Genomic DNA, 18583 nt, shown 5'->3' with positions numbered 1-18583 from the left:
TATAATTATCCCCATACGCAAGGGAATTTCTTTGGTCTCCACTTATCTTGGTAGTTATCGTGATACCTCTAACTTGCCTTTTCTTGGAAAAGACATTGAAAAGGTAATATATATGCTGTTTGAATTATATAACAGTAAATAAACTTATGATTCCTAATCAGTCTAGTTTCCTATCCACTCTAGCCCTAACTGTACCTCTGCCAGTGTAAATAATGATTTATTTACATTGAGATATCAAATATTTTATTCCATAATTGTATTACTTGTTCCAATTGAGATGAGTTTTACATGGTTCTGAATAAACATCTTCAATCATTCTGTGACCTTTCCACTACCTTCTTTAACTGCTTTGGCTCATAACTGTCTGGGTGTCACCAGGTGTTTTCAGGACATCATATTTTGCATTAAGCATCACAGGGCTTAGTTCTTGTTGTTTACTGTGCTCATGCTGCCATTGGTTAAATTTGTTAGAAGGAAGGGATTATTTTACTATTAATATTCCGATGATACTCAGCTTCATCTCTTCATTCTTCAAAAGTGAACTGTAAAGGTAAATTCCTTAATTTGAAAGATTATCTACTGCTTATTACCCTTAAAGTGATAGACATAACCCCTCTATGATTGAAGCCATGCTGCTTTTTGGGAGTTTTCTGCTACCTTATATCATACCAAAAGGAAATAATGGACGTGCCACCATGGACAATCTCGGAGACAAAAACACTTTTAATTAAAACAAAAACAAACAGCAAAGAAAGGAGATTAGCACTTTCGGCCGTAGCCTTCTTCAGATCATATTTTCATTTAGCCAATAATCTTTCTTATAAGCAAAAAATAACCAATCAAAAAGTAAAAAATAAATCTAAACCTTCCCTTTATCTAGAGACCAATCAAAAATGTTCTTAAAAATAGACCAATGAAAAGTAACCTAAAGGTATTCTTCAGGGCGACAGTCCAATGGCTACATAACCAATTATGTCAATCTGTAAGATACACTCCAACAAACCTTTCATCTGAAAGGGGTTGATTACATTAGGCCTGTGGTTGCCAATGACAACCGAAAACATTCCTATTCACATATATTAAAACTTACACACTTTTTTCATATGAACATTATCAAACTGTGTGTGAATCAAACACTTAAAACTAAAAATATATATCTAACAATCAATCCAATGGCTAAGATTAAAAAGTGATTGGACTAAATACTTCCTTTAACTACATATAAAGATAGAATCTAAAAATATTGGTTAGTCCAAGAAAAAGGGGCAATCCTGATAATGAGCTCTGTTACATCATACCCATAAAAAATAAGTAAATGAGCCTGTTACAATTGTCCCGCAACTTAACAAAAAGATGGCGGCTTTCAAAATGCAATGCACTACAAACAAGGGCATACTATCCCAACCAGTCATCTGCCTATGAGGCAGTAAAACACTAATCAGACACTTTGCAGCGATGCAAGGCACGAGGACTTTATTTGTCAGTTAAGTGAACTTCAGATCTATACAACTACAAATGGAAATCTAATTTAAAAATATTAAGCAAACATCTAAAAAAGCAATCATATTACGAGAATCAAGTGCTGTTCCATCGCACCATAAAAATATGTACAAACTAACCTATTTGTTTGTCTAAGAACTTAACAAGAAGCTGACTGCCTTCAAAAATGCCATTGCACTAAAAACAAAACATACAGTTTCAGCCAGTTATCTGCCTGGAAGGCAGAGAAACACCAATCAAACACTTGACTAAAAAAATGTATATTATGCATTGGTTTGACGAAGAAAGAAACATTGCTCTTTAAATCGTGAAGCAAGCTCTACGCTTGTTCATTAATATCCATAAAAATAACTGTGCTGGCTTTATACAATATTCCTAAAGCTGTAAGTGAAGATCTAGTAACCTTCAAGGTGTCTTATCACTAAAAGCAGTGACTAGCAGATCCATCCAATCATCAACCTTCAAGGCAGAGAACCACCAATCAAAATCTTAGCTGGTGACACGATACTTCATTCCTCAGTTGGCTACAAAATAAACCCCATGCCTAAGCCAACTCCCCAAAGGATATAGCTACATTATCAGGCTAGTTACTAAAAAAAACAGACCATTAACACAATGCAAACTGCTTGGAATAAGTTTGTGGAATAAACTGCTTGGACCGAGTTTCAACGTTTCCTGGCACTTGTTTACTGTTTTATTGGTCTTGGGAAATGCTGGTGCCTTTTCTTTGGTTTTTACAATGCAATCTGTCCTCAGAAGAGTTCTTCACTGAGGGCACTGACTTACAAAAAATTAAACTTATAATTCAGACCAATCATCTAATGCAAGAATTCACCAACCAGACTTCAAGAGGGAGTCTCAGATTGTAAATACATGCAGCAATAACTTCATGGACAAATGTCAGTAAAATTAAACTATCCCTGAAATGAATAGGATAATTCCTTAGCATTAAATCTGTTTTTAGAGGGTTATTAGACTTGGCCAAAATGGCTAATAAAGACTAGAGGGTAATAGACAGTCCAATTAACAATGGGATCACTACTCACTACCCATTTCACGTTCAGGTGGAAAGATTACAGGACCAATCCAGTTTCAAAACAAAATATAACAATGGCCAAGCCACCTTTTTGTGCCGTTCCACATGTCTCAAAAGTTAGGAACAATAGAACCAATCACCTTCCTTGAAACAGAAAAATGACCAATCAATAAACATACTGTTCATCAATACATACACAAATGCACATAAAACTGAACAAATATTGAAAAGCCCTTCTGTTAGAAAGCAAATGACTAAAGCATAATACAAAATTAATATATACTCGCAAAACAAATCAAACAATTACCTCAAAAAACAACCAAAGAGATGCAAAATAAATCAAACAATTACCTCAAAAAAAAAAAACAACCAAAGAGATAATGGGCAAATCTGTCCCTTGCTCCTTTCAAACCCGTGAAAGAAAAATATGAATATGAAAAGTATATAAAATATGAAAATCTGGTCAAAAACAAAATGACCTGTTGGTAGTCAGTAAGACAATCTTAGAAATAAACCCTAAAAACATAAAACAAATTACAAATAACTTAATTCTGTTTTGCAAGCCCCATTCTTTTAAAATGGGCTTGAGCAGAACCATGCCATTAAGTCCAGGTGGCTGATCTGCTCTCAGTTCAATAAGTCATTGCATTTCTTCCACTTCTGTTTATTTCATTAACCACCCTGTATTTTATTTTGTTTAATCTGCATTAGGGCCATAAATTTGAATTTATGAGTGTGGTTCCCTTTTATATGGTTGAATAGAGCAATTGTCATAACACTGTTTCTAACTTCTGACATATAATGGAGAATTCTTTTCCTACCAAGTTGGCAGGGCAGCTATCACAAACTGCAACATAGATCACATTCCTACTATTGCAAGTAACATATCCTTTGAAAGAATATTTTAAGCCAGTGGTTGGGTATATAAATATGTTGGTAGTTTGAATAAACTGACAGGCTTTACTAAAAAACACATTTCCAAATTCCTTTTTGCGTGCTCTGGGGGGCTTGCTTTTTACCCTCAAAACCGTATTTAAAGTATAAAATCCTTTTTTAATTCTTTTTTTTTTTTAAAGAAAACCTCAGAACTTCTACAATTTCATTGATCTTAGTGTCTGAGGTCAAAACTGGCCAATATATCCTGACAATTACACAAATAACTGAAATGGCCATGCTGTAGGTCAAAGTACATCTCAATCCATTCTCTGCTTGAACTTGGCTTGCTGTTCCAGTATGTGGTCTATTCTGACTCGAATAATAAAAATGTCCTTTACAATGTGTTAGTCTCATTATTCCTTCCTTATTCTCAGTCACTTCGTAACCCCTTTTAATAAAGTCATCAACAAGCACTGAATCGAGAGAGTTAGCAACCATTAACACAATACCCCGTCTCCATGTAGAAAAATGGGAAAAAAGGGTGCTGCTGATGATGATCAACAAGTTTGCTTTGTTCAGCTAAAAAGTGGTCATTGTTTGTATAAAGTCGAGATATACTTATGGTCTGTTTGTCAATTATATTTGTGAACATGTGTCTCAGATGCATACTGATGGAATGTGACATGTGATTAAGACATATGGGTTTTTTATAGGGGGAAGTATCGATTCCTTGTCTCGAGTCTGAATATAGTTTAACATCCAGGAATTCCATTTCCTGGTTAGAAAACCATGTCAAACTTCAGAAAATCAGTAGTATCACCCAAAAATGTAATGAAATGGCGTTAACTACTCTTTTCTCCTTCCCATACAAGAAAAATGTCATCCACAAATCTACTGTAAAACAGTCGTTCCTCTTTCTAAAGATAACTTAAGTTTGAAAACCATTCACCCTCCCACTGCACCAATACAAGATTAGAATAACTCTTGGCACATGGGGTGCCCATAGCAACACCCCATTTTTGCCAATAGTAGTCTTCTCTATAGATGAAAATATTATTCTCCTAGACCAGCTCCACCTGGCTGCTGATCAAACTATCAGTGGCGCGTAAACCTATAAACTTCCTGTTTGCTTCTATGCCAAATTCATTCAGTATCGCTGTAAAAAGGCTATGTACATCTAACGTAACCAACAACAGCTCATCAAAGTTGTCTCTTGTACCCATTTTCTCAACAATAATTGGAGAAATGTGTAGTGTCTTTTAGCACAGTGGTTGCCTTTGATATAAACTATTTCATCCCTCCTTCCAAATAAATGGAAAGGGGTTCTGTCACCCAGTCCCTTCCTGAAACAATGGGACGCATGGGCGGATCATGCTCATTCTTGTGTATCTTAGGCAAACCATTTATGGTTGGTATTAGAGGGTGAGAAACATCAAAATATTCATACTATTCTTTGGTGATACATCTAGTCATCATTTTATCATAAAGCAAGTCATGCACTGTGTTAAATAACTTCATCACTTCTCTCTTGCTAATTGTCTAATAGGTGTCTCCATCATCGAGTAACTCTCTCATCTTCCAAACATAAAGTTCTGACTTCATGACCACTACAGCACCACCTTTGTCCACTGGCTTGATGATGATGTCTTCTCTTCTAATGAGTTTCTTAAGTGCTGTATATCCATCTTAATTTAAGTTATAAAAGTGTTTTTTTATTTCCTCCTAGCCTGAGATTAGCCACCTCATTTTCACATAAATGTACAAAGGCCTCTACTATGGGATGTGGCAAAGGTACAAAAGTACTAGTTTTTTTGTATTGGTTTGTGATATTATGCTCATTACAACCAAAAAGATGCTTCAAGGTTACATTTCTACCAAAGCATTTCAAATCAATACTAAACTCAATGAGTGCAGAATGAAGTGAAGGTATGAAAGTCATACATCTTTCCAAGACTGCTATTTGTTCAGGTGTCAAAATACACCCAGAGATGTTAAAAACAAGAGATTCAAAGCCATTACTACCTTTTAAAAGGCTTTCTGTTTCTTCCTCTCCCATCTCACTGACCAGGTCTTTAAGCTTTTGCTCTGAATTAAAAAAGGTAGATTTTGAAAAATCAGTGCATGAGATGCTCCTTCTTTGGGTCTTGTTCCTGTAAATAAGGAACCTTCAGCAGATGCTGAACTACCCAGTTCTACTTGAGTATTTAGTTTTCCTCCTTCCTGTAGTCTTTCAGACAGCTGCAAACTCTGTATCTCTTTACCTGAAACATTAATGCTTCCTTCTCCTACTGCAATCACTCGTCTGGTCTTTCCGATGATGATTAACATCAGTTATTCCTACAAGAGAAGTACTAGGATCTTGCTTGGTATGTATACTCCTATTGTTCCAAGCTTCAGATTTACTGAGATTTTGTTGACCACCGATGTGGATATCTTAGCAAGCAAGGGATTAGGATATACACAAGGCCACTATTCGAGTGATCCACCTACTAAATTTTGGTTTAAGTTCTATTGTAGTTATGAGCAACTGATTTGGTATATATATATATATATATATATATATATATATATATATATATATATATATAAAATCTCAATAGTTATATTTTATTACAGCACATATATTTTTTAATTATTTTATATATTCTAGATAAATGCGATCTACCTATCTCACTATTTTTGCTCAAGAAAAGCAATAATAGATGATTATTCTTTTCAGTTTCTAAAAATGTCTGAGATTAAATCAACTTTAGAGTATTAAAAATGGTGAGTATTCTTTTCCACTTATGTCTGGCATTGTCAACTTTAGAGATTAATATTTTATTGAAATTGTATATACCAAGATTAAAAATGTATGTACATAGATGACAAATTGTATATTGCTTTACTCCAGAAGCCAATTTTTTCATATTGAACTCATATTTACACATTTCATAAGACTAAAACCCTATTTTTTATGTTAACTTTTCTGGAAAAGTCATATTATTAATTCATTGTGATATTAATGTTACAGGGAATAATGTGCTCTTATCTCAGAATGAATATATATGTGTGTGTGTGTGTGTGTGTACTATAACTTCAGTAACAACTTGGAATTCTGAGACATACAAATGTGGGTTTTGAAACAGCAAGGCTTACTGTGTGAAAATAATACAAGACTAACTATTCTTTCTAGAACTCTGACTCTCTTCCTAAACACAACCACCCAGACCCTAAACCTTAAATCTGGATCATTTCCTAAACCTAAAATTCCCCCTCCCCTTCCTATCCCTAACTTTATTATCTCTCCTTAAACCTACCCTCCCGGGTTCCCTCCCTAAACTTCCTATCACTTCTTAAGCCTAAAATCTCCTTCTCTCATATCTGAGTGCTGCTAGCACAAGCAGCTGGGCACACAGGCAGCAGCACAGGACAGTCCCTGGCTTTGAAGAATTGGCATTCAAGCACTTGGGGCTTGTCTGACTATAAGGAAGCCCATGCATACATACCCACACACACATATACACACTCACAGACATCCACTAAATCTCCAGGATCATAGCTTGTCAGAGTATTCCATTTCTTTGTGGTACCACTATTTGAAGACAGTATATATACACATATATAAGTTTTGACTATATGGGGTGCAGGAGAGATTACTCCTTACAAAAAAATGATTTGAGTGGAGTACAGGAATTTCATAATTTACGGTTATCTCTTACATTTTAATTTATTTTTCTTAATTTCACAACTTGCAGTTATGAATCTCAAAGATAAAATAGGGAAGCAACTGAAAATGTGAAAAGTTACAATAATAAGATTATAATATGTGACAGAACTGAAAAGGGCATAATGTGACATTGACAGTAGTACTTAAATAAAAAAGAGAATTAGTTGATATTAAAGATAGATTCCTATGCAACAGTGATTCAGTTTTATGTAATTCATATTTTTTTAAATTGAGGGATATCACCTGATCCAATAAATGTAAAAGTAATTCATGACATGAGACCTCCAGCATACAAAAGAAAAGAAGTTAATTTGGCATGGTTAATTCAGTCTCCAGGTTCATTAACAGCGGTAGTAGTGTCACAGTTCTGCCTGAGAGCTCATGGAGAAGGATATACTTTTGTATAGTCTGAACAGCACCAGGAAGCACTACAGCAGTTAAAGAAATGTCTAAGTTCAGACACTGTTCTGTTTTGTTTTGGCACTTACAGGAAAACTATACATTTTTTTCAAAATATTCCTTTTCTGCCCATGGCTTCCAACAATCTGCAATCCTTTTTGATTTAGCCATTTATTCCTTGTATGGAAGAGCCTGCTATGGGAATCTATCTCCTACTCAATCATAAGGGTGATAAGATAGGCCTGCTCCTCTTTTTCATTGGCTGCCAGCACAGCATTAGACAGGACCACCTTCCTTTCTCAGGGAGGGTGAGTCAGAAATGGCTGCTCATTCCTATCAACCCCCTCACAAGCTCACCTCATACCTAATTTGCTAGTTGATTCCAGATCACCTGATTCGCAGGGTCTATGTGAAATCATTGAACGCTTAAAAAAAGCAAACAATGATTTATCGAACTTATGTAAGCGAAATCTTATAATCTCGAACGCTTAGAACAGTGATTTTTTTCCCCAAGGGAAAAAAAATCACTCTTCCAATAAAAAAAAAAAAAAATTATAAAACATTACATAAAGCCCCCCACACACACACACACACCCTATTTAAATATAACAACTGTGAGATCGCACTACAGTGACAAAAATGGCAAAGTAATGGAAGCAGCCAAGCGATTTATTTTCCAAGGAAAGAATTCACTTATATGCCATTTCGCTATTTTGCCTTTTCGTGCTTTCAAGTTCAATCAAGATGCATTCGCAAGAATGCGTCTAAGATCATTTAATAGGAACCCGGTTCACAGAGCATGAAAAAAGGAACCATTGATGATGCTAATTCCAGGGCCTAGAAAAAATTTCCTTTGTCAGGTACTGTATAACAAAATGAGTAATGGTTTGCTATAGTAATTCAGGTCATTAATGGATATTAAAAGAAGCAGTGCTGGGGTGAAAGTGCAGCTGCCCTGGATGCAAGTCATTACTGGGGCACAGCAGTCCTAGAAGAAATTCCATTGTCAGGCACTGTATAACAAACATAGAGTGATGGTTTACTGTATCAGGTCACTGTGGATGTTAAAGGGTGCAGTGCCTTAGCTATGCTGGTGTGAAAGGGCAGCTGCCATGGGTGCAAGTTATTACTGAGGCACAGTAGGCCTAGAAGAAATTCTATTGTCAGGTACTGTATAACAAAGAGTGATGGCTTACTTGATCAGGTCATTGATGGATGTTAAAAAGAGTCGTGCCTTATCTGTTCTGGAGTGAAAGGGCAGCTGCCCTTGGTGGAATTTGTTAGAGGGGCACAATTGTCAAGTGCTAATACTGTGGGAGTGCAGTACCAACATTCCTTTATAATGGTACAAGAATATTCTATCCGCAAAAATGAATGCCTGTACTGCATATGTGGGAATGGCTGAAGCACTGAAATGCTTGCTGCTTTTGTAGCACAGCAGCTTGTTACAGTTTCACAGCAAAACAGGCTTTTATTCTGGTCTTCAACTTTGCAAAGATCTTTTAAAGCTTTTTCTTAAACTTTGTAGAGACCTTTTTGTCTTTAGTTTCTTCAGCTACCTCATTGGTTTTAAACTTTGAAAAGAACAAATTTTTTTGAGGGGGGATGCCAGATCAGGGAACTGTACAGGGTACCGAATGAATTCGCTATAGCTATGAAAAAGGAGATGCAGCCTCCCAGAAATGGAACTGCTAAACATTACATGGGTTTGTGAGCACTTTTATATGTGCGTGTCTGGAAAAGTATTCCTTTTACCACTGACCATGAATCCTAAGAGGCAGCATTAAATAAATAATCCAAAGTCTAAACCACTGGCTACAGTGGTGGCCCCAATGATACCAGTAACACATAGACTCATAAGGGTCATACCAGTGTCTGGTCAGTCTAATGCACATACTAACTTGCACATGAACTTTTATAGGAATTGTAAAAAGCACATTTCCAAATCTATGCATGTATTGCAACTGCCTAGTTAATTTCACTTAGAAGTGCATTGCTTAGATGTTTTAATGCTTTTCTTTCTAAAAGACAAACCTGCATAAAAAGTACTAAAATTATTGCAGTATTATGTAGTTTCTACTGAGGTGCTTCGAAGGTCAGCAAATGCTCTAATGAACTGCTGAAACATATTATTTAAATGCTATTTTTATATGAATATGTCAAAAATGTTTAATGCTATGCTTTTAACAGGAATTACCGATACATTGTACTGACATTGGAAGTAAAGGAAGTATGATTGTGCAGTACTGATGAAAAATAAGAAATTACGTATTTTGAAGCAAATATATTTCCTGAACTTAGGAAAGGTGAAACATGGGAGGTGACATTTAAACCAGATGGCAAATACAGTGGAAAAAAATGTGGTTCCTTTAATTGTAAAATCTCTGCCACAGCCACATTCAGCAATCTGACAAAACTTGCATGCAACTCGGGTATATTTGTGATTATTTCTAAGGCCTGACACTCTAAAACAGATGCTTTACAAAGAGTGATTCTTTAAACCCTCTGCAAGATTTCTTCAATTTAAATAAAAAGTGGTGCTCTGAATGGGTGAAAGCATTGACATGAGCTGCTTAAAGGTCAAACTATTCAAAAAGGAAGTATTGACATGAATCTTGAAATCATAAACTGTATTATATATTGTGTGCTTATTGGCTGAGAAGTGTTCCTATGTTTTATTATGGAATTCTGAATTAATTTGGGACAAAATTATTTTAATATGTTATATTTTGCGTTTTTGTGATGTTTTATTTATTTGCTCACCAAATAAGATCTGTTTTCATCAATAAAGTATGGTATTTAAAGTCTGCTTAGCTTCATGTCATGAATTTAGGGTCTATATTACATAGACGAAAAATCAAAATCTCGAACGCTCATATGAGCGGAAATGCAGGTAATCGAAATTGCTATGCCCCCCCCTAAAAATGTATTCCAACTCCGAGATCGCACTACAGTGAGGAAAGGGCAAATTTTCTGATCTTCACTGTACCGCGATCTCACAATAGCGATCTCAATTAATAACTTGCGTTTCTGCTCATATGAGTGTTCGAGATTTTGATTTATCGTCAGTCTGATAGGAACCCTGAATTTATGACTTTTAATAAGAAACAGTAATGATAGAAGTGGTGTGCCACTATATAAAACATTATGTAATATAGTTATGAGTTTGGAAAATGACCAGTTTTGTCAAATGAATTGTGATGATGTACCACTTGTGAAATACCCAGTACCTGACAACAAATATCGCTGCTTGACTTCCAAGAACCACAGTCTGTCTGTCATCTTCTGTCTCGTGTGTTTACCAGTAAAACTACTTACCATATACCTCTCCTTCCCCAGTACCTACCTGTCCAAAAAAAGATAAAGATCCCCAGGCACCTCTGTGATATGTCATTACATAGGCAACATTACCACTCTTTTAAAATTAATTTTACTATTTCTTCCTTTTATTTTACAGTTAAAATATCTTAAACACACAGGAAAATGTTCTATATTCCTTAATAAATTATTATTTTTGTCTGAAATGTGTAGATGTACATGAATGCCTTTATATACATATTTATTAGGAAGAAAACTGTCACCTACATTTATCCTAAATTTGGACCACTAATATATATGTATATATTTATATATGTGTATATGTGTAATCAACTGATTCCCAAGTCCAAAACTGTCCAATCACAGGAAGCTGGCCTACAGAAGATTACTAACTTCCACTCCCTTTACTTTTATTTGAAAGTAGACTTAGTAATAATAAAAGATGCTAAATAGTTAATGTGGAAATTTAATTAATATAAGTTGGCAACTAACATCAGAATAATATTGCCTGCCACTAACATCAAAATAATATTGCCTGCCAGTTCCCCTTCATGACAGTGTCGTGGATATAATTTCCGCCATGTTCAGAGCAAAAATAACTAAACTCCTACAACTTCCGGACTTCACAGTCTCTAAAAAATAGTACATTTAAATGTGTTTTTTTTTTCCTGAAATGGTCACCTTCAGCATTTTTAAAACATTTTATTGTCTCACCAGAGTTTGAAATTGTTCTCTTCTCTTTCCCTCTTGCTCTGTAGGGACAAGCAAATCAACAAAAAATAAATAAATTGTACCTACTGAAATGGTAAAAGGTAATAGCAAATGTAATCTTCAGTTACTTTTTATTAACAATACTTTATACTTTCTGATACAAATTGCGCTATTTGTTAAATTTAACTTCAGAGTTTTTAGCACCATATATCCCTGCTTTAATTAATAGGTAATATCACTAAGAATAGATTCAATTCTAAGGTTTTTGTCTGGCAGTTAGTACAGAGGATTAAGCCTATGAGTTGTTGACGTGGCTACATATAATTCATTGTTCAAGTCTCTTAGGGTCCATATACCTAGTGTGTGAGCCTGGGTACATTCTGTTACTAAAGAAAACAATTATAACTTTTACATGTGTAATAAAATATATAATTCTTGACAATTCTACATATAAGAAAATATTAAATTCTTTACAGTTACATCAGAAAGGGGTTTATATAGCCATATGTCAGTATTTTAAGTGAAGAAATGTTTCTGTTTGCTAGAAATGTACTTTCTGGGGTAAATTGTTTTGATTTGTGCTTACTTAATCTTAAATCCCTGACTATCATTATACTCTCACTCTGAAACCCCCCCTCCTATCATTTAAATGGATGAAATTGTTTGTAATATAACTAGGTCTGCCACAGGATAGCAATTACCAATTTGTTGTCTTCTTTACCAACCTGCAAACAAGAAATTCTCCATTTGTCTATTCATGTTATAGTACTATATACATGACTTAACCAGTTTTCTGTTTTACCGGCTATTTGCTTCATGGCTCCATTGTATCCCTTCATATTCTTAAATTAAATGGAACGATTTCTGCTCTGCCATTTAAATGTGAAAAAAGTACAACAATTCATCAATATGGCTGCAAAGGTCCAACATTATGAACAAAGACGTGTTTTTGAAATACTACTGATGATGTCATAAAAAATGCTGACCTCAGTACACTCCCAACCAATGTGCATCACCCACCAGCCAGCCAGAATTCACAGCCAGCAACAGCAGTAACATTTGATAGAGCAGCAGGAGAGTCTGCTGGTGCCATCTGTGCCATAATAAAGAAAGTTTATGATCTTTTTATCTGGCTGTGGACTTCTAGAATGATCTGTGCAAATGAACAGCTGAGCATAACCCAAGTTCAGGTGGTATTCAGAAACTGTAATGTATAAATGAGGACAGATAACGGAGTGGCGTGTTTAATTAATTGAAGCTGTGATTAGTCGGTAAGGTAGTAGTTACTAAAATAGGTTGTATACATACTGCGCAAGTTAATGTTTCAAACGTCTGCACTAAGGATAATCAGTATGATATATTTTTATCATTTGATTGCTAAATAAATAAATAAAGTTATTCAGAAACTTTCCCAATCATGCGTTTTTAATGCAAAGCTATTGGTATTTCCAATTTGACAGAAGTTTTAGGGTGTTTTTCTTTTTATATATGATTTAAAAGGAATATTTCCATAACTGAATAAAAATAGAAATGGTTAAAATAATATTTTCATAATTGAATACAAATAAAGTTTAAAAAGTGTGATTTCTGTACTTTAGGCATGTTTGTTGCTGTAATTTCCTTTCCCCATTAAGTATTCTCGTGTATTCATAGATGGTTGTAACATAATTATGTAACACTTTGGAAAAAAGATGCAAATGACCACTCCAGCACTGGAAGACAAAATAGCAAATATCTCCACAGCAACCACATATTTACCTTTGGTGCTAAAGTAGGCTGGGATGAAAGATAGCCATACACTCACAAACACAATCATACTAAAGGTTATAAATTTGGCTTCATTGAAACTGTCAGGAAGGTTTCTTGAAAGGAATGCCACTATAAAGCTAAGGCTGGCTAAAAGTCCCATGTATCCCATCATGCACCAGAAAGCAACTGGGGATCCTTCGTTGCATGCAAATATTATCTTCTCAGCTTGGGATTTTGCATTATGTTCTGGGAAAGGAGGTGATAGACACAGCCATACTGAACAAAGTAAAACCTGAATGAAAGTGCAGACAAAAACAACAGTGCTGGGAAGTTTAGGCCCAACCCATTTCTTTAAATTACTGTTTGGCTTTGTGGCATTAAATGCTATGACAACCATAATTGTTTTAGCCAGGACACAAGAAATACAAAGGGCAAAAACAATTCCAAATGTGGTCTGACGGAGCATACAGTTAACTGCCAAGGGTTCTCCAATGAATATCAAGGCGCAGAGGAAGCAGAGAATGAGTGCCACCAGCAGAAGGTAGCTGATGTCTCTATTATTTGCCTTTACAACAGGAGTCTCTCCATGAGATACAAACACTGTGAGTATGACCACAGGGACCACTGCACAGGAAGTAGCTAGAGTAGCCAAAGCTAAACCTAAATGATCCTGGTAGGATAGGAACTCAATATTTTTGGGGATGCAATAATCCCTGCTGTCATTAGACCAGTACTCATCCGGACATTTCATACACTCCAGGGAATCTAGGAAAGGAGAAAAACAAATAAAAAAAAGTGAACATCTTTCTGTGCATCATGATATACATTGTCAAACTCTGTTCCTTAAATAAGGAATTATTTGTACAGAGGTAAAGTGATTTAAAAATTAGAGCTACTTCAATACCATATTTCTGCTATCTGAGCTGCTGTTCAGAACCTACTGCCTTCAAAAATACTACTGGAAATGTATATGATAGACCGAGCTCTCTGAACTCCTCGGGGTTTAATTGAACCAACTGTTTTGGTCAAACTCAAAAATTATTCACAACTAGCAAATGTTTACCCAGTTAAACAATCTAAGTTCACTTATGTGAATGAAAGATTAACACCTTTTTTATTAATTTCCCTGCAAAACAGCATCACAAATATAAATAATTCAATGTAACTAATTTATTGCTAATATGTATAGAAGTTTTGCAAAGAATAATGTTTATTTTAAATTACATATTTTATAATATCCTGTACCTCGACAACGATTTACAAAATGAAACAGATTTTTATTTATTTATTTATTTCTATTTATTGACATTTGTTTACCAGGAAGGCCCAACTCAGTATTTGCTCATTTTCAGCAGAGTTCCAGGGAGAAAAGTTCTACAGTGTAAAACATAATATTGGAATCATGACAAAATCACAATACAATATAATAAACAGATACAATATGAACAAATAAACATGAGATGACACTGTATGGCATAGAAGAGTAAAAAGAATAAGGTGGAACAGATATTTTACAATGATTTCACAGACTGATAGAAAACAGTGAAAGAGAGCATTTCTTTGAACAGTAGTACTTAAAGTACAATAGTAATTAACTTTTTTGTATTTGTTACAGTCTAGTGATTGATGACATTTTCTTATTGCAGTAAAACACAATGGCTTGTAGTAAATACGTTATAATACTAGAAATTCATAACAGTGAAATGGTATGTACATTTGCTAGTTCATTATAGAGTTGGATAATGGTAATCATAGTACAATGATTTAATCTGTTTGCTAATTCATTATGGGGTATGATGATAAAAGGGAGGTAAGCTTTTTATTGCATCGCAGTGAAATACATTATAGAGTTTATTAAGAAATGCGCAATAATGGTAAAAAATGGGGAGTATTATGTGGTGTAAGAGATTACTGATTAGTGAAACTGAGGTAGGATGAGGAGGAGGTATAGGATTGCACTAGTGAACATTTTAATTGTATAGAGTTTTTTTAATTTAAGAGTTTGGGAGAAAACTGCAGAGTAAAAGGATATAGGTAGTGTAGTTAGGCTGGAGAGCAAATATCAAAATGTTGATAGGGAAGAAAGAAGTAGAGGAAAGAATTAAGGGGTGATGACTGCTTATCTAAGAATAGACAGTAGGTAAAAAAACAGGTGTGCAGATTTAGGTTAGCCAGGACAGAAACAGAGGCACAGCTGTTATTTGCCTAGGCAGTCTTTTAGAGTTTACTTGAAAGATTATAAGTGGCAAGTAGAATTGACAGTTAGTAGTAGAGAGTTGCAAATTTTGGAAATGTAGTATGAATATAGACTCTGACCAGAAGCTTTGAGTGGTTTCAGAGTGGACAGAAGGTGTTGGTCAGTTGAACGCAGATCTCAGGGGTGTATGTAGACAAAGAATAGTACCAAGGGTGGGACAGCTAGAAGGGAGAATGTGCATATATAAGTTGGTGGGGTAGCTCTAACCCATTGAATAGTTATTACGTGGTGAGTTCAGAGTGGTGTTTGCTGCAAATTTTGTCAGCTTATTGTTGCATTATACAAGTTTTACTTTTTGTTTGTTTTTTATGTAATGGTTGAAAGTTAATGAGTATGGGAGCAACATGGAGGAGTGTTGGGAGGAGGTAAGTAGAAGCTAGTGTAGTTCTGGTATTAGTAAGGAAATGTTTGTCTCTGTAGAGCATGCCTAGGTTTTGGATATGTAGATCGAATTTAAGGTTATCATCTATTACCATGCCTGCTAGTTTGGTATGGGAAGTAACTTCAATGATGGCATCTTTCAGAAAGATGTTTTTAAATGTGGATTTTTATTGTAGAGTGACTCGGGAAAGAAGAGTAAGAATTTTGATGGGGTTGAGCATGAGTCGATAGTTTTGGAGCCAATGTTCATAGGTTCATACTAGGCTATCTGCCCTAGGGCATTTATAAGCCTAGCCAGAGTATGTTTTTTTTCGCCACATTTTATTTTAAATTTTTTATGCCCTTTTTTTCGAGAGGTTAGTATACTGTCTGTCTGTCTAACAGTGACATGAGTGAGTGAACCCGGGTAAACCTACGATCTCCATCATCATCAAGAAGATTCCTGAAGAGAGAGAATGAGGGACTCTGCCTAACTGACTGGGATTTTATTCCAGAGTGAAGGGAGTTCTGGGTCTGTCCCTCTGTCCTCCCAGTCCTCCTTATTTATTTCAGTAGGTTGAGGTTCAAGTCTCTGCGTGTAGCAGCTCAGGATTTTTTTTTTTTGAGGTGCAGCATGTCCCTGTTTCGGCCTGGCATATGGCCTTACGCCAGGCACACAGGTCACAGGCAGCAGGCGTATGCTGACTGAGTAGAGCTGCTGTTTTTTAACTGGGCATTCATGGCATCTGTTTGAGCCTTGATTCCTCTTGGTGAGGTACTTTTGGGGTCTTTCCAGGTTGTGCCAGGTGTTTTAAGGGTAAGGTACATCCCTGCAAGGGCATTGTACTTATGCATTGGGCCTGGATGAGTATGAGTAAAGAGGAGGGCATGACCTCTCCCTCTAGATGTGAATCCCTTCATGATTAGGGGCTATATAAAAAAATTTTTTCTAACCTTTGGCCCAATTGTTTGTTTTTCTAAATGAGAGATTATTAAGTAATTACTTCCCCACTTTAATAACACTTTCTCTATTACTTAATGGATTACCCTGTGTGGTAATTTTTGTGGACTTGTTTTTTTTTTGTGGGGATGACTATACTTTTTTGCGTTTTAGCTTGAGGCCATTGCTCTGGCACCAGTTGTCTGTTTCTTATGGCTGGGGTGGGATGTTTGGGGCTGGAGAGTCGAGAGTCGATTATGGCGTCAGCTGCAGAGTCATTCTGGCGAAGTTGCCCCTGTTGGCCTGTACCTCCGAGGCCTGTACCTCCTAATAGGCCTGAACAAGAGGAGGTCCACTGAGCCTTGTGGTTGACACCACTGGTTTGGTTTCTGGAGTGGCATGGCAATTCTAACCACATGGGTTCTGTCCTGTGGGTTCTGTCCACCATATCTAGTGCATAGCATGTATATTTTTTATATTTAAGTTGTGTATATGTGGGTATATCTATATTATATTGGTGGCTTATTATATTGGTCCTGATAGAGGTCAGATACCTTCCCACCACCACCTTCCCCTAGATGGTTTCCACTTCAAAAAAGTCAGTGAGTTTGGTGAGGCAGGATGGAAAGCCAAAAAACAAACTGGTAAGATCCAGTGTCTGTAGGTCCCCCATATCTTTATTTATGAGGTCCCATGATGATGTCCCCCATAGCTTTTTTGCAGACCAAGTCAGTCAAGCTTAGGCGGCTTTTCCAGGTCAATGAGGGCACCACTTTTGGGGAGAGTGGACCACTGCTGCTGTGCACCACACCTGGGTACATATCCTGTAGTAAGGCTGGAGATTGAACAGTAGTTTTATGTTTCTGTAGTTTTTCTTCTTGGAGTTCATTCATGGGGAGCCTCTGGGACAATCTCTCTCCCATTGATTCTGTTGCCCAAAAAGCATTCTGGGTGATCATTTGAAAGTGATTGGGTTGTCAGACTAGCATGTAAGGTAGAATCATCTGTATATTGAACTAGAGACGTTTGTTGGGTAAATGATACTATCAACATCATGAGTGCCTTAAAACTAAGAAAAGCACGATTATAATATTCTTGGTTATCTTCCCCTCCTTTAAAAAGTTCATTGTAATATAGGTTTTTCACATACACATATATATATATATATATACTTACCCCCCTTTACAAGTTACTAATACTTGTGAGTCAACAACATATTATTTTATATTATTTACAGTACATAATTTAATTTACCTTTTTGACATTTAGCTTTTTGTCAAGGTCTTAGAGGTTGATTTCCCATTTATTTATGTTATAGAAATTGAGAAAGAACTTTTTTCATATTTGGTATAAATATTAATAGCGTTATCAAAGATTGTTTTATAAATATTTGAAATGTTGTATTTATTACAAGAGGGAATTTGAATTTGAAGTTTTTTATGTATGATATCATGAAATATAATTTCATTGTTAAAAGGTCAACATCACCAAGATTTTAGCTTTAAATCAAGCACAACATCTTGTTGAAGAGAGAACTATTTTTTGTGAAACACAGAATACAATAGAAATTAATTAACTTTATCACGTGACTTGAATTTTATTATTTAATGAGATGCACAATGGTGCTCACACATTTGTCCTTGAAAAAGCCCGGTATTACGCGGGTGAAAGCGCTTGGGTTTACTATGTTTGTTTTAATAAAGATTGCTGGCTATTTACAAATATTTG

General features: G+C 35.6%; 1 protein-coding gene across 1 annotated transcript in view; it reads right to left on the bottom strand.

The window, feature by feature from the left end:
- Positions 1–13143: 13143 nt before the first annotated feature.
- Positions 13144–18583, bottom strand: part of LOC122810499 (vomeronasal type-2 receptor 26-like) — a 139214-nt gene continuing 133774 nt past the window's right edge. Inside the window, exon 8 of the mRNA XM_044082080.1 lies at positions 13144–14063. Within this exon, the coding sequence (XP_043938015.1) occupies positions 13144–14063 (920 nt within the window). The remainder of the gene's footprint in view (positions 14064–18583) is intronic.

Source organism: Protopterus annectens, chromosome 9.part0 (genome assembly GCF_019279795.1).
Source record: "Protopterus annectens isolate FY-2018-M chromosome 9.part0, PAN1.0, whole genome shotgun sequence".
In the NCBI taxonomy this organism is placed as follows: Eukaryota; Metazoa; Chordata; order Ceratodontiformes; family Protopteridae; genus Protopterus; species Protopterus annectens.
Note: the sequence above shows the minus strand (reverse complement) of the source record. Positions and strands in the feature narration are given on the sequence as shown.